General features: G+C 34.8%; 1 protein-coding gene across 1 annotated transcript in view; it reads right to left on the bottom strand.

Annotated features, from left to right (window-relative positions):
• LOC105835984 (mitogen-activated protein kinase-binding protein 1) overlaps window positions 1-13,063 on the bottom strand; it is a gene marked incomplete at its 5' end in the record, with an annotated part of 51,494 nt that extends 38,431 nt beyond the window's left edge. The window contains 4 exon segments of the mRNA XM_036294240.1: window positions 8,928-9,110; window positions 9,222-9,437; window positions 12,840-13,034; window positions 13,036-13,063. Coding sequence (XP_036150133.1) covers window positions 8,928-9,110; window positions 9,222-9,437; window positions 12,840-13,034; window positions 13,036-13,063 — 622 coding nt within the window.
• Window positions 13,064-21,567: the final 8,504 nt, after the last annotated feature.

Here is a 21,567-nt window from a genome sequence, read left to right as displayed (position 1 = left end):
ATCTTAATACGAAGATAGATGAACATCATCAAATCGAGATAAACGTAAAAGTACACCATAATTTTTGGATATCTCCCCTGATAGCTAAGATATTAATTTTTCAAATAAAAGCGCGCCGAGAAAAGCGGTGAGCCTTTCAAGCTATAACACGGTCCACTGTCTCAAGCACTGACTGTCTCAAGCCGTGCTATATCCTCACCGCTTACCTCGACGCGCTCTCATTTGTACAATTTGAAAAATTAATATCTCGACTATCATTGGAAATATTCCAAAATTATGGTGGACTTTTATGTTCATCCCGATGCCGTTCATCTTTCTGTTAAGATTTACACGATGCTCGTTTTTCATCCTGTATATATTGTGACGTTGCAGTTTCGCTGTGGCGTCGCAGCGTCCCTCCGCCGTCACAAGACCCGAGCTCGTGCTCGAGAGAACGGCCGGGAGGTATAGGGAGCGTATCGCCAATTCTCGGCGGGCCACGTTAGCGATATTATTTGCGATTATTAATTATATTTTCTTTCTTGTATGTTACGTAACAGGCGCCTCACTCGTCGAACACCGAGGGACGTTGCACGGGAATTCGGCCTTGGCAGAGCGAAGGAAAACGAGGACAGAGCCGGGGTACGAGGAAAGTACGAGGAATCCCGACCTAAGCCGCGGAAAGAGCGGCACGGCAGAAAACTCGACCAGGCGTCACAGCGGAAAAGCCGACAAAGCTAGCAACGGCGGAGGACCCTCCAGCTATAGCCAACCTCCCGTATTGGCTCCGGAGAGACTAGACAAACCGAAAAGCTGCCAGCAAGGGAGGAAGATCAAGGGCCTCGCAATCGAAGGACGCCTCGCGAAATTGAGTCGCGTATATCGTTGCAAGCGAGCTATCGCGAGAAGCGTAACGCGTACCCTTTATTGGCTAACGCCATGCGCAGCCAAATAGCGTACCCCCTGCGTGAGGAGTATCATCAACTCGCGATCGAGCACTTCTCATCTCGATCGCTCTCTTCCACACCAGCTGTCGTTTCGGTAGCCCGACCGCCCTCGCGAGAAGCAAAATGCCGTGAGGGCGAGAACATCTCAGGAGGCGAGCCAGGGCCTCGGCAAAGATCCCGAAGGACAAGTAAGCCGGTGAGGTTACCCGAGTTGTGTACTCTTTAGTGTAAAGCCACTCGCAAGTCGGCGGAACGCGTGCTGGGGTTGAGCTCATTAGTGTCGAAGAGTTACGCGGAGACGTACTCGTTAAAGTTGAGTAAAACAAGTGATCGACGCCCAAGCGTGGCGGCGAGAGTTTACGTAGGCTAAAAACTTCGCGTATCGTACCGCGGAGTACGGGGAAGACGTCTGTCGAAGATCGTGGCCTCATACGGCGACGGGGAAGAGCATTCGCGTGCAAGGTCCGGCAGCGCGCCCGCCATTGCCTTGCACGCCCGTAGAGCGTGCTTGTGAATTCGTAGTGCGTGAACTGTGTATTTGGACGTATCGTGCGCGGTCAAATCTGCGTGAAACGCGCGAGATATCTTGCAAGCTTCGCAACGTGGTTTGCTGGCAACAACCGGGGCGTGTACGTCGGGGGCCTTGAGACCAGATCTTAGCGATTTGACCTCGTGCGCGGTAAAATGGAGACGCGAATCGCGTGAGACTCCGGCGGCAAGAATCTAGCGGCGGGCCGCGTCGCCTCCAGAATTTCATCAAGCTTAACATTATCTCTTATTATTCTCTTCGTTGACCACGCGCCGCCGTGTCGTTATTACGTCCGCGTTTCGAAAAATACTCTGAATTTAGTTATCAACGTCGCATTCGTCTATTAGTTGTGTCACCTGAGCATCGTGCTAATTCTCTTTGTATTCAGAGTCCCCTGGTCGATCGTATTTTCGTGTCGTCCTGTCTCTAGTATTAATCGCGCGCTTTCTTCTTAATACTTTTTATCTGGAATCTCTTTATAAACTCTGTAACTTGCGCGTTAAGCAAAATTTCTGTTCCATTTCTTTGCTCTCGTATTAATAATTATTGTTATTTTCTTTTTCTCAAATAAACGCGCTGTTAACTTGTTCTACAATAAAAATGTAAATTATTTTTTTTCTCGTCTCGCGTAAATGAACTGTGGCATACTGCCCCGCCCCTTTACCGAGCTTGGAACGGCCAGCTGATTACCTCGATCGAGCGTGAAGCAGGATCTTAGAGCTCTCACGGGATCTCAAAAGATAATTCGAGGAGTGCTCAAGGGAACGTCCATCCTCCGTTCCCTTTCGTGCCATTTTTGCTCGGCGTTGCGGTTCCGCGCGGCGGAACGCGTAGTAGATTCAATATAGCGAATATAAAAATGTAAAATGTAAAATAGTTTACAGAATTAAAATGTAAAAAAGTTTACAGAATTTTAATCTTGTTTATTACAGATTTTCAAAGATACTGATTACAAATCTGTTGTTAGAAATATGAAATTCAAGAGGGCGGATCCAACATAACGGATATAAAAGTACAAAGTAACGAAATCGAAAAGCTCTGCATTTTACAGGGTTGAGACTGCTTATATAACATGTATAGAGCCTGCTTGTTAAAAAATTGCGTAGAAAACTTTTACTTTATTATTTAAAAATAAGAATATTTAAAAAATTAAAAATTAAAAACGAAAAAAACAAAAATTAAAAAAAAAAACCAGTAATGCAGGCTTTTATATATATTATACAGGCAATTTCAACCTTGTAAAATGTAAAGAGCTTTACGATTTCTTTACTTTGTACTTTTATATTCACCATGTTGGACCCACCATCTTGAATACCACATTTCTAATAACAAATTCATAATCAGCATCTTCGAAAATCTTTAATAAACAAGATTAAAATAAATCTGTAAACTACTTACATTTTATACTTTTATATCCGCCATATTGGATCCACTACTTTAAATTATTCAAAATCACACATAGCTTTTGATAGCTTATGCCCGTAACTAAATTTGTGTGCAAGGTGGCTCTTCTACATCTCGTACAATTTTGGAACGGCGGGTGGCCCGCTTGACAAAAAATGTCCCGTGTGTGTGTGTGTGTGTGTGTTCGTGTGTGTGCGTGCGTGTGTGTGTGTGTAGAGTTGCGATTGCGCTGGAAGCTCGGTGCATTTCGGCTTTCAGCACTTCGGCGTTCTTCTTAGCAACCGCGTTGTTTACGCGAATGCGCTCGTCAGATTTGACTCGGAGCTATCAATCCGTACGGACGTGCTCTGTTTCTCTGTTCGTGTTTGATTATTTGTATTCACAAGCTACATTAAAGAGTTTCTTCAGAAAAAGTGTCCTTCTTTATTCTGTGCGGAAGTGCGCGAGTGAGAGAGTGCGGCCCTGCCGGGCGAACGCAACGACACACGCACGCATGCACGCACACATATCAATATAATACATAAAATTTTATAATTCTCAACGATAATAATAATACTTACAAGATAACCTACTTAACTGCAAAGTTGTTTATTTTTAATTTGTTAAAATGTTAAAAAAAGTAGCGTTATCACGCTTTGAGGTCACTGAGACCTCAAGCAAAAGTTTATATTTGTTTGTTTTCGTTGCCGAAGGATGACTGACGCCAGCAACCGTTCAAGGTTATAGTATAACTAACAAACACCCCCCCCCCCCACTCCGAGATCTCGAACGGCGCTGTGGACGAAGTAACAAGAAGAAGAAATCGCTCTGGGGTCCCAAAGTGTGCGTGTTCTAAGGTGAAAGAAAAAAAATTACAAATCCACAATAGTACTTTTGAAAAAATCCAATCTAAATGATATATAATGGTCGAAAAAAAAAAATTTATTTATGTATTAAATAAATTCAAGATAATACTGTTCATTAAATTCAACCAAAATGTATATAAGTGACATATAGTATAAGTCACAAAAATCTAATACTTCAGATAAAAATAATGATACTTTGAATAAAATTCAACCTTAGTAATACATTTACTTTCTCTATAAAATAATAATATCAAAACATTTTGCGCTAATTATAATAACGAATATTTATATGAACTAAATCATTTACTGTTCTTTGACCAGTATTTATACTTAAGATATTGGTTGCTTTGCGCCAATATAAGGATGTAATGAAGAAAAAGAATAATGTAAAGCAAACAAATAAATATTTTATTATAACTGTTTTATTATTTTTTTAAAAAAACTTAACACTGCTAAACCGAACACACATGCACAATGGAGGGGGGGGGGGGCAAGATCAATACAATAACAATTAATATATTTATTTGGAGAGTTTAACAGCCAAGTTTTTTTAAGAAAATATTTATTTACAATAAAACATTTAGTTATAATAAAATATTTATTTGTCTGATCTACATTATTATTCTTCTTCATTACATCCTTATATGAGCACAAAGGAGCCAATATCTTAATTATAAATACTGGCTAAAGAATAGTAATAAAGTAGATGTTTTAGTTCATATAAATATCCATTATTAAAATTGGCGCAAAATGTTTTTATATCATTATTTTTGTAGAAAAAATTAATGTGTATTACTTAGGTTGAATTTTATCCAAAATATCATATTAGATTTTTGTAAATTATATTATGTCACTTATATATGTATCATTTTGGATTCATTTGATACATAAATAAATGTGATTTTTTTCAACCATAAATGTATGTATCACTTAGGTTGAATTTGATAAAAAATACTATCTTGGATTTGGAAAAAAAAAAACACCCCCACCTCTGACGCCTTTTTTTACTTTTTTTAAAAGGGTAATTTTGTTTGAATATCACGTATTTTGTAGTGTGCATAGACCACTTAAGTTAAATTTGATTAAAAGGATTATCTTGGACTTATGTATTTTTTTTCTTAAATTTAAATTTAATTTTACATTAATATTGTTGCACGACGCGCGTTGTCCGGTATCTTCCACGTCGCCAGTCAGCTGAGATCGATAATATCGATCGGCCGGTTGCCGGGGAATGTTTACAAACAAAACGTGATAGTCAGTTTTGTGCTGAACTCCTGCCGAGGAGGACGCCTTCTTAATCTGTTTCGTGTTTGCAAAATAAAGTTGATGTTTCTCTAAAAACTCGTCTAGCTTTCTTTCCGTGAGTGCATGAGTGTGTGAGGGACTAAAAGGGACTCGACGCAACAATATTAATGATTAAATAGATGAGGTGTGATGTAAAGTTGTGCATCGGTTCATTTAAGGCGATGCTGGACTGCCTCTCAAACTTGATCGAGGTCGATAATGTAGAGTCATTCATGCACATCATTAATGAGGTTTCGTATATATCTCTTTTATAAATTTGGAAATTCTTTTCCAGAATTAAAGTACACATATTAATATCCATCTGTGAATTGGACTTTATATCGAGGACAAAAAATATTTTTTTTTATTGCTTTACTTATCAACTTTTTACGCGTATATAACCTAAATTTTTGTTTCACAATTTCGTCTCAATTAGGCACTAAAATCTAATTTTCGAACCTCGACACTGTTTGTTCTCGTCGTCTACTAGTCTGTGAATACGAATTTTGTAGGTACAAACTGTAGATCTTTTATATTAAGCAAACATTGTTATGACGTGACAGCAAATTAACAATTTTTTCTCGTTTTTGGAGGAAATTCCACTCCACAGACTGATAGCAATGTGTATTCTTTTATTCTGGAGAAGGATTTCCAAATCTATAAAAGAAATAAAAAGATATTGTTAAACAAAAATTACTATCTTTTTGTTGGTAAAACAAACAACTCCAGCATCCCCTTATAATAACTGATGCACAATTCTATGTCAAACAACATCTCGTCTATCTCATCCACACAAGTGTAAAATTGAATCAGAGATCGAATTACATAGTTCAGTTAAAAATGTTTAATACATCTGTATAATAATAAAGTAATAATCTGAAAACATTTAGTATAACAATTTCATATATTTTAAACATTTTCAATAGAAATTTGTATCACATTATAATCTCAGATTGCATGTCACTTAGCACGAGCCACTGGCAACCCACGTAACCCAATAACACACGGTGCTCTCTTTCACGGAACGTTCTGAAATTTACTATGCAAAAGGTGCATGCAACACGTAAAAGTGCACGAATAGCTAGTGCCCACTATTTCACTAGCAAGCGGCGCTCACATCGCGATTCGCGATGTATATGCTGCGACACTTTCTTATCATAAAAAGTTAGCGCCGCTGGTGTCAAAACAACGAACCGTACATTTCTTCGTCTTGCTTCTCTAACCTCCTTAGGTGCCTACATGGTTGACGTCGACGACGACGTATCTTAAAAAATGAAAATTTTGACATTTGGATTTTGCGTCGTGATATCTCTTCTCATAGGATACGTAAAGAAAAAAATAAAAACAGTTTTCTAATACAAATCGACCTCAAGCTTTCGATTGAGCCTAGTTAGAACTCGATCGGCTTAGCCGTTTCTGAGATCCAATAATCTCGGGTGCTCGCAAGTCGCGTACTCGCGTAAAAAATATGGTCGGGCTCGCTGCGCGTTCACTTGGCGCGAGCCACTACCGTGTCTTTTGATTTCTCTTCCCAACATAGAAGAAATAAAAGCCTCTGATTGGTTAGTCCTCTTATGTGTTATGAAAAGTCCTTATTTCCGCTCTAAGCCTTATATGCATTGGATTCTCATTGGTATCATCATTGTGTGATATAATGTTGTTCCCCTTATAATGAGCTTCTTTTATATTTTTTTTTCACTATTCACTATCCTTCGTCGTGATCATCCTTCATCGTCGCTATCTTTGCCTGCATTCACACCTTCACTGCTTCGATAAGAGTAAGCGGAAAGAGATTTTTGCATTTCCCTTTCCAAAATAGAAAATGAGGACTTTTGATTGGTTAATTCTCCTATGCATCATTATACAATGACTATACACCCGCTTTAAGCCTTACGTGTTATCATTGTTAACATCACCACCGTGTGAGCAAATCAGAACAGCAATGCTAGTTGAAAAAAAACAGACTATAAGCGATAGTGACGATACAAATGCAACATGGTAGCAAATACGCGAAATGGACGTTCTTTATTTCCCCTTAGAACTTCGTCAGCCCCCCTTAGATATCTACGAGATTGACGACGACGACGTATCTTAAATAAAAGTTTCGACTTTTGGACTTCGCGTCACAATATCTCCATTTATAGGGCACGTAGAGGAAAACTAAAAACAGTTTTTTTATATAAATCCCCAAGCTTTCGATTGAGCCTAGTTAGAATTCGATCGGTTCAGCCGTTTGAGATCCGATAATCTCGGGTGCTCGTAAATCGCGTACTCACGTAAAGAATACGGTCGGCTTTCACTTGGCGCGAGCCACTACCGTATCTCTTGATAATGATGCCTTATTGACAGTTTCCAATAGGAAAGAATCACGCTTGACTAAAAAATGCAAGGTTTCCCATAAGCTTATATTTTGGAAATTTTAACTAAAATTTCGAAACTTTGAAGTCCATCCCCGAACAGAAGATATTATCCGATCAAACTGCGCTTTTGCACACGTTAATTTGATGTCTTAACATAACTTTTTTACTATAAGAACCTAATCTGTAAAAAAAATTTTTCGCTCCACCCTAGTTGTGTGTGTGTGTGTGTGTGTGTGTGTGTGTGTGTGTGTGTGTGTGTGTGTGTGTGTGTGTGTGTGTGTGTGTGTGTGTGTGTGTGTGTGTGTGTGTGTGTGTGTGTGTGTGTGTGTGTGTGTGTGTGTGTGTGTGTGTGTGTGTGTGTGTGTGTGTGTGTGTGTGTGTGTGTGTGTGTGTGTGGTGTGTGTGTGTGTGTGTGTGTGTGTGTGTGGTGTGTGTGTGTGTGTGTGTGTGTGTGTGTGTGTGTGTGTGTGTGTGTGTGTGTGTGTGTGTGTGTGTTGTGTGTGTGGTGTGTGTGTGTGTGTGTGTGTGTGTGTGTGTGTGTGTGTGTGTGTGTGTGTGTGTGTGTGTGTGTGTGTGTGTGTGTGTGTGTGTGTGTGTGTGTGTGTGTGTGTGTGTGTGTGTGTGTGTGTGTGTGTGTGTGTGTGTGTGTGTGTGTGTGTGTGTGTGTGTGTGTGTGTGTGGTGTGTGTGTGTGTGGTGTGTGGTGTGTGTGTGTGTGTGTGTGTGTGTGTGTGTGTGCATGCGTGCGCGGGAAAGAGGCGTGCCCTAATATAATTCAGAATATTCCAACAATATTGTTAAAAGATAAAATGCCATTCGATCTTTTTTGTCCTCTCCTTAATATGTCATTGTCTAGATATATTACAGATATCATTACTGCGACAATATTATTGAAATATTTGGCATGATAATTTTTGCAATAAATTTTTAGATATTTACAGCTATAACAAATCTCAAAAATGTTATAAATTCTCCATAATATCACAATATGTAATATTGTAACTGTTATGGTATTTTTCTGTATTATAATATTGGTATTATGTATTCATCATCAAAATATTTAAGCAAGAATAAAATATTCGAATAATATTACTATTATTATTGTTTAACTTCAGAATATTGCAGAATATGCGTAATATTATTATTGTAATATTGCATAAAAATTTAATTACAAAAAATTATATTATTGTAAACAATATCATCATAATATTATTGAAAAATTATCATAATATTGCAGAAATATTGTTGCGATATTGCTAAATACAATTTAACATTACTAATTAATTAATATTACTAAAAATCGCAGAAATTGTTACAATAAACATGTAGCAGATATTTAATATTAGATGTTATTAATATATTGCCATTATAATATAAAAATTTTGTACTATTATTGCAATATTACTGCAATAATACTGCATGTGAACATAACAAGATATGTAAATCAAGATCATTAGAAGTAAGTCTTCTAAACGAAAGTTTTGTCCAAGTTCAAAATAAATCAATCGCAATATTTCCACTTTACGTTAGGCTCTATGCAATTACGCAAGGAATAAGACCAAATCTTCAAAGTAACTTACTCGAAGTTCAACCCATTTGTCTAAGAGCCTCCTATTATTAAATTCGCATAAGAGGCCTGTTTTGGTAATCGCATATGTGGAATCCGCCATTTCTCCTCTACCACAAGTTACATCAACAAAATCGTTATTCCTTTGCTCTCCCAATATAGCAGATCGACCCATCAAAGGCACGGGTTCTTTGTACTGAGTGACAAAATATTATAGAGAGTATAATATTACAATAAATATTACAATCTTTTTATTACCTCGAGAAAAAATTAAAACATTATATGTAATAAAATTGTAACAATTTACCTTGGCACTACGTGAGTACTCCAAGTACCAAAACTTGACATGCCTGTTACCCACGGTGACGAAATAATTGCCATTTTCCGCGAAACAAACAGCTTTCACCTTACTCGAAACTTTATTGGATGCTATTTTAACATTGTTTCGCCAATCCCAAACATTGACAATCATGTCATGCTGTGAACCGACAGATACAACGTATTTGTTGCTGGGTGAAAAAGCCTAAAAAATGAACATCTTTTTAATAATTTGTATACTTCACAAGATTAATTTTAAATCTTCGTGTTTCATATGTTAGTGCAACTTATTTAATGATAATATATTAAACAATAACTAAATTATAAACAATGTAAATTTTTTATCATTAATAGACATTTATATTAATGAAATTTCTAAGAATTTTTGTAAATCTTTTATTGCAAAAATAATAAGATTTTAAAAGAGAAAAAAGGAGTAGAAAATGAATAGTATCTTCTTATGATTTAAAGAACTATAAAAAATGTATAAAATAACAAATAAATATTATCACATAAACCATTAGTCTTTTGTAAAGAAAAAGCTTCTAGAAGTTTAAGCAATAAGTTGTGTTAACGGAATGCAGCTTGATATTTCGCGAGTAAACTTTGGACCTTAAATTGTCTCCACGAAATTCATCTGTTGTTTGGATTAAGGGATAATAAGATGCAGTCCAATAAGCGTTAAAAATAAAATAAATTCTCCCTCTTAAAAAAAAAAATGGTAAGAAAATCACGCAATAAATTCTGTCCACTTTGTTATAAATAAGAAAACAAATCGCTCAGTTCTTGAATTCCGGGAGTTCACAGTCAGTTCCGTCAGTTTAAATCCGTTTTTCATTCAACTAAGTCTTATTCTTACTCACGTACATAAACTTAACTCTTATTCTTTGCATCATTTAATTTAAATTTACTATACAACTCTAAAATAAAAGTTATTATATTCTGAATTATCTCAAACACTTGACGATTTCGTTGGATTCGCAGCACTTAACCGCTAAATAATAATATTCACCCATTGTCTCCGAAGACAAGTTGCCAAAGAGTGTAGCGGATTGGTTTTTCGTTGCCGTAGAGTGTTGCAATAAATTTGTTTTCAGGTTTTTAGATAATTTTATAAAAGAAATAAGAAGATAAACGCGTCACGAAGTAAGTTACGTTTCAAATTAAACAACTTCTCATCCTAAATTAAATTAAAACCCTTTCCCTCTTTACTAAAAACTTGAAAGATTAGAATCCGGACTAAAACTAGTATCTCAATAAAGCTTCACATATAACAAATATCATTTAATTTCTTTCGTTTCAGTTAATTAACCTATAGGCAAAACCAATCCCCAATTACAAAATCTATGAACTATTTCTTTAGATCGGAAGATTAACTTGCACAAACCTTGTCCAAATCCCAGGTAAATTACTTAAATATATTACTCTAAAAACGGACAAGACAAAACATTGCAAAATATGACATTACTTAGTAGTAAAATTCACTCTTCTTTCTCTTTATCATATAATTACCTTCATCAAACATTGTGTAAATTCTAAAAACAAATATTGCACGCATAATTTATGTAATATTACATAATTTCTTACATAATTTATCATGAAAAACTTCAACAAATTTAAATTTTCACAATAAAAAACATTTATTATATATTACATGTTGTATGTATCTGTAGTATTAATAGCACCCTCGAGCATGAAATGAAATAGATGCACTAAAAATTGTTTAATTTCATACATTATAATAATTGTTACTTATACATATTGATATTTTATATTCATAACCATCTTTTAAAGATTTAAATCTTGATGAAAATTAAAAATTGATATTTTGTTACAATAAAATTGGTAATCTTTGTGTGACTAACCTTGATCTACACTATATAAAATGTGCAAGTAAATTTAAATTTAATTTTTATCAAGATTTAAATCTTTAAAAGATGGTTATCAATATAAATTATATCAATATTATCAATATAAATTTGGAAAAGTAATGCGATAATTAACCCTTTCATTGCCAGTGGGAAGTATACTTCCCACTTGTTTTTCTTTTATTTTTCTGTTGTAAAAATTGTTGTTTCAAGATAGCAATGATGTTTCCAAAGTTTTTTGCACTTAATTGCACCTTAATGATTGTTTGTAATAATTTAAATGTAAAAAAGCAATTTTAAAAAATCAATTTCTCCTCAAATTTGTATTAAATTTGATCATTTTCGGGTAAAAATAGTTTTTGGGGTCGCTGATTATTAATTTGAGAAAATTAAAAAATTAAGATTAAAATAATAAATAAAAAATGGCGGATTTAACATGGTTGATGGATGGGAATGTTAAAAATTGAAAATTTTAAATTTAGAAAAATATAGTCGTATTTTATACAAAATTTATAACATAAATAGTTTTTTGTGGTATTTCGCTTAAATGTATCGTTTTTGAGATAAAAATTCATAAATATTGAAGGTTGTTGAAAGTACTATACCAGGAAGCTATATGTAAAAAGCTATATTATATGTGTTATTTTAAATTTGATATTATCTTATCATTCAACCTTAGATCTGTAATAAAAAATGGATTTGCTGCAAAATTATTCAAATTTTCACAAATTTTCATAATTTACTAGCAACTTTCATAATTCACTCAGCTGAATCCTACAACCCAGACTAGTAGTAATGCTTATACTTTCATTCTGGGAAAAAAATTTACAAATCTATAAAAGACAAATTCTTGTCACAAAAATTATTGCAATTAATCGTTAAAATAGACTTGTCTCCAGTATTCTACTAATCTCACATGTGTTCTTTTGTGACTAAATTTTAAATTTCATAAAAAGACATATTAAATTAACATGCTCATCTAATATTTCAAATTAAACAACAAAAATATGTAAAAAGTTTGGCGCTGTTTAAGTAAACATACATCATAATTTTATTTCGTTTTGATATTTTTTAAAAACACCGCCCGTGTTTTACATTAAATATATTTTGCTCAGATTTAAATTAAAAAGATATCACTTGGATTATAATAGATTTCCGGGAAAATTAAATTAAAGAAAAAACCTGTTTTTTTCTATTTTTCTCATCAAATATGAAAAAATATGAGCATAATAAACTTTATATATAAATTAATTACTTATTAAAACTTTTAAATATGAAAAAAATCTTAAAAATCTTATTAATGTAAATTATAAAGAAAAAAACTCCTTTTAAAGAAAAAATAAAAAAATAAAAAAATAAAATTTTTTTTCAAAATTTCTAATCACTTTTAGAGTTAAAAATCTTATACTTGATTAAATCAATTTTATATTTATTTTAAGCAATCAAGTTTCAATTTAATGATACTTTTTTGTCTTTGAATATTATATTTTATATATCTTTACCATGTTGTAAGCCTTTTTTTGTAAAATCACTTTGCTTCAAAACTACTAACAAAATAAAAAAAATTAATTTTGCTGTTCAATAACTAGATCTAAAAATTTATTTTTTTTAATTAATTTTTTTGCATAATATTTAAAGACAATTTCTCTTAAAACTAAACTATATAATACAAATAAAGAATAAAAGGTGAAACTCTATTTCAGCCACACTAAAGTGAAGTCATTGTAGATAGTACTCACCACGCAGTTAATACCATACTTATGTCCCGAAAATTCAGCAATTTGCACGGCATTGTATGGATCGGAAATATCCCAAACACGAACGTTCGGCATATGACCGCATTCGCCGGTAGCCAAAAGTTTACCGTCTCCGTTGAGTGCGAGAGAAGTTACAGTTTTCCTGCAGGCATTCAATACGTGTGCTTGACTGTTTGATGCGGGTGTTAAGCAGCACAACAGTGCAACTGTAATACAAAAAGATATTAATGTGTATTTTAAATATTAAAATACAACCACACATTAATCAATTCTAGACACAAATTATAAAATCTAATACTTAAGATATTATTTATAAAATATGACGACAATGCGTAATCGGATCGGAAAAAAACAGGAGTGATAATGTGGTCCCTCCATTAAAATAGCTTGCAATTATTATGTTAAATTTTTTAACACAAAAAGTAAAATTATCTACGTATTTATAAATAAAAATTAAACTTTTCATTTGCATCTTGAGCATTTCTTAATTTTTTCATCTCCTCTATTTTTTAGGACCAAATTTGAGATCCACAATAATATAGATTGTTTTTTAATAATATTAAAGTACATTGAAAAATAAATTTTCAAAAATAAATTAGCGCGCACAAGTGATCGAAACTGTTTGCACTTTGCGGTCTCGCGAATACTGTGGCCGACGGCAGTCAAAAAAAATTTTTTTAAATAATATTAAATAAATTATTTATTAAACGCATAGAAATGGTCAGGGCTATGTGAGAACTAGCAAAAACTATTGTAGAAATAACGATTGACTCTGTTTGCATCTCATACCTCTGCTGAATGCAGTGACAGGAGTCGGAATGGAAAATTGTAAAAAAATAATTAATTGACGGAATTGTTACTGAAATCTATGAAAAGGTCGAAACTGTGCGAGAACTACTGAAAACTGTCAAAAAAGTGATCGAAACAGCACTTTGCGTCTCGCGAATACTGGGCCGACGGCAGGAGAAAAAAGTTTTAAAAAAATAATTAATAATTAAATTATTTATTCTAACGCATGGAAATGGTCGAGGCTATGTGAGAACTAGCGAAAACTATTGTAGAAATAACGATTGACTCTGTTTGCATCTCATACCTCTGCTGAATGCAGTGACAGGAGTCGAATAAAAAATTGTGAAAAATAATTAATTGACGGAATTGTTACTGAAACCTATGAAAAAGGTCGAAACTGTGTGAGAACTACTGAAAACTGTCAAAAAAGTGATCGAACAGCAACTTTGCGTCTCGCGAAATACTGGGCCGACGGCAGAGAAAAAAGTTTAAAAATAATTAATTAATTAAATTATTTATTCTAACGCATGGAAATGGTCGAGGTCTATGTGAGAACTAGCGACAACTATTGTAGAAATAACGATTGACTCTGTTTGCATCTCATACCTCTGCTGAATGCAGTGACAGGAGTCGGAATGAAAAATTGTAAAAAAATAATTAATTGACGAATTGTTTACTGAACCTATGAAAAAGGTCGAAACTGTGCGAGAACTACTGAAAACGTCAAAAAAAGTGATCGAAACAGCACTTTGCGTCTCGCGATACTGGGCCGACGGCAGGAGAAAAAAGTTTTAAAAAATAATTAATTAATTAAATTATTTATTCTAAACGCATGAAATGGTCGAGGCTATGTTGAGAACTAGCGAAAACTATTGTAGAAATAACGATTGACTCTGGTTTGCATCTCATACCTCTGCTAAATGCAGTGACAGGAGTCGGAATGGAAAATTGTAAAAAAATAATTAATTGACGAAATTGTTACTGAACCTATGAAAAAGGTCGAAACTGTGCAAGACTACTGAAAACTGTCAAAAAAGTGATCGAAACAGCACTTTGCGTCTCGCGAATACTGGGCCGACGGCAGGGAGAAAAAGTTTTAAAAAATAATTAATTAATTAAATTATTTATTCTAACGCATGGAAATGGTCGAGGCTATGTGAGAACTAGCGAAAAACTATTGTAGAATAACGATTGACTCTGTTTGCATCTCATACCTCTGCTGAATGCAGTGACAGGAGTCGGATGGAAAATTGTAAAAAAAAATAATTAATTGACGGAATTGTTACTGAAACCTATGAAAAAGGTCGACAACATGTGCGAGAACTACTGAAAACTGTCAAAAAAGTGATCGAAACAGCACTTTGCGTCTCGCGAATACTGGGGCCGACGGCAGGAGAAAAAGTTTTAAAAAATAATTAATTAATTAAATTATTTATTCTAACGCATGGAAAATGGTCGAGGCTATGTGAGAACTAGCGAAAACTATTGTAGAAATAACGATTGACTTCTGTTTGCATCTCATACCTCTGCTGAATGCAGTGACAGGAGTCGGAATGGAAAATTGTAAAAAAAAATAATTAATTGACGGAATTGTTACTGAAACCTATGAAAAAGGTCGAAACTGTGCGAGAACTACTGAAAACTGTCAAAAAAGTGATCGAAACAGCACTTTGCGTCTCGCGAATACTGGGCCGACGGCAGGAGAAAAAAGTTTTAAAAAATAATTAATTAATTAAATTATTTATTCTAACGCATGGAAATGGTCGAGGCTATGTGAGAACTAGCGGAAAACTATTGTAGAAATAACGATTGACTCTGTTTGCATCTCATACCTCTGCTGAATGCAGTGACAGGAGTCGGAATGAAAAATTGTAAAAAAATAATTAATTGACGAATTGTTACTGAAACCTATGAAAAAGGTCGAAAACTGTGCGAGAACTACTGAAAACTGTCAAAAAAGTGATCGAAACAGCACTTTGCGTCTCGCGAATACTGGGCCGACGGCAGGAGAAAAAAGTTTTAAAAAATAATTAATTAATTAAATTATTTATTCTAACGCATGGAAATGGTCGAGGCTATGTGAGAACTAGCGAAAACTATTGTAGAAATAACGATTGACTCTGTTTGCATCTCATACCTCTGCTGAATGCAGTGACAGGAGTCGGAATGGAAAAATTGTAAAAAAATAATTAATTGACGAAATTGTTACTGAAACCTATGAAAAAGGTCGAAACTGTGCAAGAACTACTGAAACTGTCAAAAAAGTGATCGAAACAGCACTTTGCGTCTCGCGAATACTGGGCCGACGGCAGGAGAAAAAAGTTTTAAAAAATAATTAATTAATTAAATTATTTATTCTAACGCATGGAAATGGTCGAGGCTATGTGAGAACTAGCGAAAACTATTGTAGAAATAACGATTGACTCTGTTGCATCTCATACCTCTGCTGAATGCAGTGACAGGAGTCGGAATGGAAAATTGTAAAAAAATAATTAATTGACGAAATTGTTACTGAACCTATGAAAAAGGTCGAAAACTGTGCGAGAACTACTGAAAACTGTCAAAAAAGTGATCGAAACAGCACTTTGCGTCTCGCGAATACTGGGCCGACGGCAGGAGAAAAAAGTTTTAAAAAATAATTAATTAATTAAATTATTTATTCTAACGCATGGAAATGGTCGAGGCTATGTGAGAACTAGCGAAAACTATTGTAGAAATAACGATTGACTCTGTTTTGCATCTCATACCTCTGCTAAATGCAGTGACAGGAGTCGGAATGGAAAATTGTAAAAAATAATTAATTGACGGAATTGTTACTGAAACCTATGAAAAAGGTCGAACTGTGCAAGAACTACTGAAAACTGTCAAAAAAGTGATCGAAACAGCACTTTGCGTCTCGCGAATACTGGGCCGACGGCAGGAGAAAAAAGTTTTAAAAAATAATTAATTAATTAAATTATTTATTCTAACGCATGGAAATGGTCGAGGCTATGTGAGAACTAGCGAAAACTATTGTAGAAATAACGATTGACTCTGTTTGCATCTCATACCTCTGCTGAATGCATTGACAGGAGTCGGAATGGAAAATTGTAAAAAAATATTAATTGACGAAATTGTTACTGAAACCTATGAAAAGGTCGAAACTGTGCGAGAACTACTGAAAACTGTCAAAAAGTGATCGAAACAGCACTTTGCGTCTCGCGAATACTGGGCCGACGGCAGGAGAAAAAAGTTTTAAAAAATAATTAATTAATTAAATTATTTATTCTAACGCATGGAAATGGTCGAGGCTATGTGAGAACTAGCGAAAACTATTGTAGAAATAACGATTGACTCTGTTTGCATCTCATACCTCTGCTGAAATGCAGTGACAGGAGTCGGAATGGAAAATTGTAAAAAAATAATTAATTGACGAAATTGTTACTGAAACCTATGAAAAAGGTCGAAACTGTGCGAGAACTACTGAAAACTGTCAAAAAAGTGATCGAAACAGCACTTTGCGTCTCGCGAATACTGGGCCGACGGCAGGAGAAAAAAGTTTTAAAAAATAATTAATTAATTAAATTATTTATTCTAACGCATGGAAATGGTCGAGGCTATGTGAGAACTAGCGAAAACTATTGTAGAAATAACGATTGACTCTGTTTGCATCTCATACCTCTGCTGAATGCAGTGACAGGAGTCGGAATGGAAAATTGTAAAAAAATAATTAATTGACGGAATTGTTACTGAAACCTATGAAAAAGGTCGAAACTGTGCGAGAACTACTGAAAACTGTCAAAAAAGTGATCGAAACAGCACTTTGCGTCTCGCGAATACTGGGCCGACGGCAGGAGAAAAAAGTTTTAAAAAATAATTAATTAATTAAATTATTTATTCTAACGCATGGAAATGGTCGAGGCTATGTGAGAACTAGCGAAAACTATTGTAGAAATAACGATTGACTCTGTTTGCATCTCATACCTCTGCTGAATGCAGTGACAGGAGTCGGAATGGAAAATTGTAAAAAATAATTAATTGACGGAATTGTTACTGAAACCTATGAAAAAGGTCGAAACTGTGCGAGAACTACTGAAAACTGTCAAAAAAGTGATCGAAACAGCACTTTGCGTCTCGCGAATACTGGGGCCGACGGCAGGAGAAAAAAAGTTTTAAAAAATAATTAATTAATTAAATTATTTATTCTAACGCATGGAAATGGTCGAGGCTATGTGAGAACTAGCGAAAACTATTGTAGAAATAACGATTGACTCTGTTTGCATCTCATACCTCTGCTGAATGCAGTGACAGGAGTCGGAATGGAAAATTGTAAAAAAATAATTAATTGACGGAATTGTTACTGAAACCTATGAAAAGGTCGAAACTGTGCGAGAACTACTGAAAACTGTCAAAAAGTGATCGAAACAGCACTTTGCGTCTCGCGAATACTGGGCCGACGGCAGGAGAAAAAAGTTTTAAAAAATAATTAATTAATTAAATTATTTATTCTAACGCATGGAAATGGTCGAGGCTATGTGAGAACTAGCGAAAACTATTGTAGAAATAACGATTGACTCTGTTTGCATCTCATACCTCTGCTGAATGCAGTGACAGGAGTCGGAATGGAAAATTGTAAAAAAATAATTAATTGACGAATTGTTACTGAAACCTATGAAAAAGGTCGAAACTGTGCGAGAACTACTGAAAACTGTCAAAAAAGTGATCGAAACAGCACTTTGCGTCTCGCGAATACTGGGCCGACGGCAGAAGAAAAAGTTTTAAAAAATAATTAATTAATTAAATTATTTATTCTAACGCATGGAAATGGTCGAGGCTATGTGAGAACTAGCGAAAACTATTGTAGAAATAACGATTGACTCTGTTTGCATCTCATACCTCTGCTGAATGCAGTGACAGGAGTCGGAATGGAAAATTGTAAAAAAATAATTAATTGACGGAATTGTTACTGAAACCTATGAAAAAGGTCGAAAACTGTGCGAGAACTACTGAAAACTGTCAAAAAAGTGATCGAAACAGCACTTTGCGTCTCGCGAATACTGGGCCGACGGCAGAAGAAAAAAGTTTAAAAAATAATTAATTAATTAAATTATTTATTCTAACGCATGGAAATGGTCGAGGCTATGCTGAGAACTAGCGAAAACTATTGGAGAAATAACGATTGACTCTGTTTGCATCTCATACCTCTGCTGAATGCAGTGACAGGAGTCGGAATGGAAAATTGTAAAAAAATAATTAATTGACGGAATTGTTACTGAAACCTATGAAAAAGGTCGAAACTGTGCGAGAACTACTGAAAACTGTCAAAAAAGTGATCGAAACAGCACTTTGCGTCTCGCGAATACTGGGCCCGACGGCAGAAGAAAAAAGTTTTAAAAAATAATTAATTAATTAAATTATTTATTCTAACGCATGGAAATGGTCGAGGCTATGCGAGAACTAGCGAAAACTATTGGAGAAATAACGATTGACTCTGTTTGCATCTCATACCTCTGCTGAATGCAGTGACAGGAGTCGGAATGGAAAATTGTAAAAAAATAATTAATTGACGGAATTGTTACTGAAACCTATGAAAAAGGTCGAAACTGTGCGAGAACTACTGAAAACTGTCAAAAAAGTGATCGAAACAGCACTTTGCGTCTCGCGAATACTGGGCCGACGGCAGAGAAAAAAGTTTTAAAAAATAATTAATTAATTAAATTATTTATTCTAACGCATGGAAATGGTCGAGGCTATGCGAGAACTAGCGAAAACTATTGTAGAAATAACGATTGACTCTGTTTGCATCTCATACCTCTGCTGAATGCAGTGACAGGAGTCGGCATGGAAAATTGTAAAAAAATAATTAATTGACGGAATTGTTACTGAAACCTATGAAAAAGGTCGAAACTGTGCGAGAACTACTGAAAACTGTCAAAAAAGTGATCGAAACAGCACTTTGCGTCTCGCGAATACTGGGCCGACGGCAGAAGAAAAAAGTTTTAAAAAATAATTAATTAATTAAATTATTTATTCTAACGCATGGAAATGGTCGAGGCTATGCGAGAACTAGCGAAAACTATTGGAGAAATAACGATTGACTCTGTTTGCATCTCATACCTCTGCTGAATGCAGTGACAGGAGTCGGAATGGAAAATTGTAAAAAAATAATTAATTGACGGAATTGTTACTGAAACCTATGAAAAAGGTCGAAACTGTGCGAGAACTACTGAAAACTGTCAAAAAAGTGATCGAAACAGCACTTTGCGTCTCGCGAATACTGGGCCGACGGCAGAAGAAAAAAGTTTTAAAAAATAATTAATTAATTAAATTATTTATTCTAACGCATGGAAATGGTCGAGGCTATGCGAGAACTAGCGAAAACTATTGGAGAAATAACGATTGACTCTGTTTGCATCTCATACCTCTGCTGAATGCAGTGACAGGAGTCGGAATGGAAAATTGTAAAAAAATAATTAATTGACGGAATTGTTACTGAAACCTATGAAAAAGGTCGAAACTGTGCGAGAACTACTGAAAACTGTCAAAAAAGTGATCGAAACAGCACTTTGCGTCTCGCGAATACTGGGCCGACGGCAGAAGAAAAAAGTTTTAAAAAATAATTAATTAATTAAATTATTTATTCTAACGCATGGAAATGGTCGAGGCTATGCGAGAACTAGCGAAAACTATTGGAGAAATAACGATTGACTCTGTTTGCATCTCATACCTCTGCTGAATGCAGTGACAGGAGTCGGAATGGAAAATTGTAAAAAAATAATTAATTGACGGAATTGTTACTGAAACCTATGAAAAAGGTCGAAACTGTGCGAGAACTACTGAAAACTGTCAAAAAAGTGATCGAAACAGCACTTTGCGTCTCGCGAATACTGGGCCGACGGCAGAAGAAAAAAGTTTTAAAAAATAATTAATTAATTAAATTATTTATTCTAACGCATGGAAATGGTCGAGGCTATGCGAGAACTAGCGAAAACTATTGGAGAAATAACGATTGACTCTGTTTGCATCTCATACCTCTGCTGAATGCAGTGACAGGAGTCGGAATGGAAAATTGTAAAAAAATAATTAATTGACGGAATTGTTACTGAAACCTATGAAAAGGTCGAAACTGTGCGAGAACTACTGAAAACTGTCAAAAAAGTGATCGAAACAGCACTTTGCGTCTCGCGAATACTGGGCCGACGGCAGAAGAAAAAAGTTTTAAAAAATAATTAATTAATTAAATTATTTATTCTAACGCATGGAAATGGTCGAGGCTATGCGAGAACTAGCGAAAACTATTGGAGAAATAACGATTGACTCTGTTTGCATCTCATACCTCTGCTGAATGCAGTGACAGGAGTCGGAATGGAAAATTGTAAAAAAATAATTAATTGACGGAATTGTTACTGAAACCTATGAAAAAGGTCGAAACTGTGCGAGAACTACTGAAAACTGTCAAAAAAGTGATCGAAACAGCACTTTGCGTCTCGCGAATACTGGGCCGACGGCAGAAGAAAAAAGTTTTAAAAAATAATTAATTAATTAAATTATTTATTCTAACGCATGGAAATGGTCGAGGCTATGCGAGAACTAGCGAAAACTATTGGAGAAATAACGATTGACTCTGTTTGCATCTCATACCTCTGCTGAATGCAGTGACAGGAGTCGGAATGGAAAATTGTAAAAAAATAATTAATTGACGGAATTGTTACTGAAACCTATGAAAAAGGTCGAAACTGTGCGAGAACTACTGAAAACTGTCAAAAAGTGATCGAAACAGCACTTTGCGTCTCGCGAATACTGGGCCGACGGCAGAAGAAAAAAGTTTTAAAAAATAATTAATTAATTAAATTATTTATTCTAACGCATGGAAATGGTCGAGGCTATGCGAGAACTAGCGAAAACTATTGGAGAAATAACGATTGACTCTGTTTGCATCTCA

This window comes from Monomorium pharaonis, unplaced genomic scaffold, assembly GCF_013373865.1.
Source record: "Monomorium pharaonis isolate MP-MQ-018 unplaced genomic scaffold, ASM1337386v2 scaffold_14, whole genome shotgun sequence".
Taxonomy (NCBI): Eukaryota; Metazoa; Arthropoda; class Insecta; order Hymenoptera; family Formicidae; genus Monomorium; species Monomorium pharaonis.
This window is presented reverse-complemented; position numbering and strand designations above follow the sequence as displayed.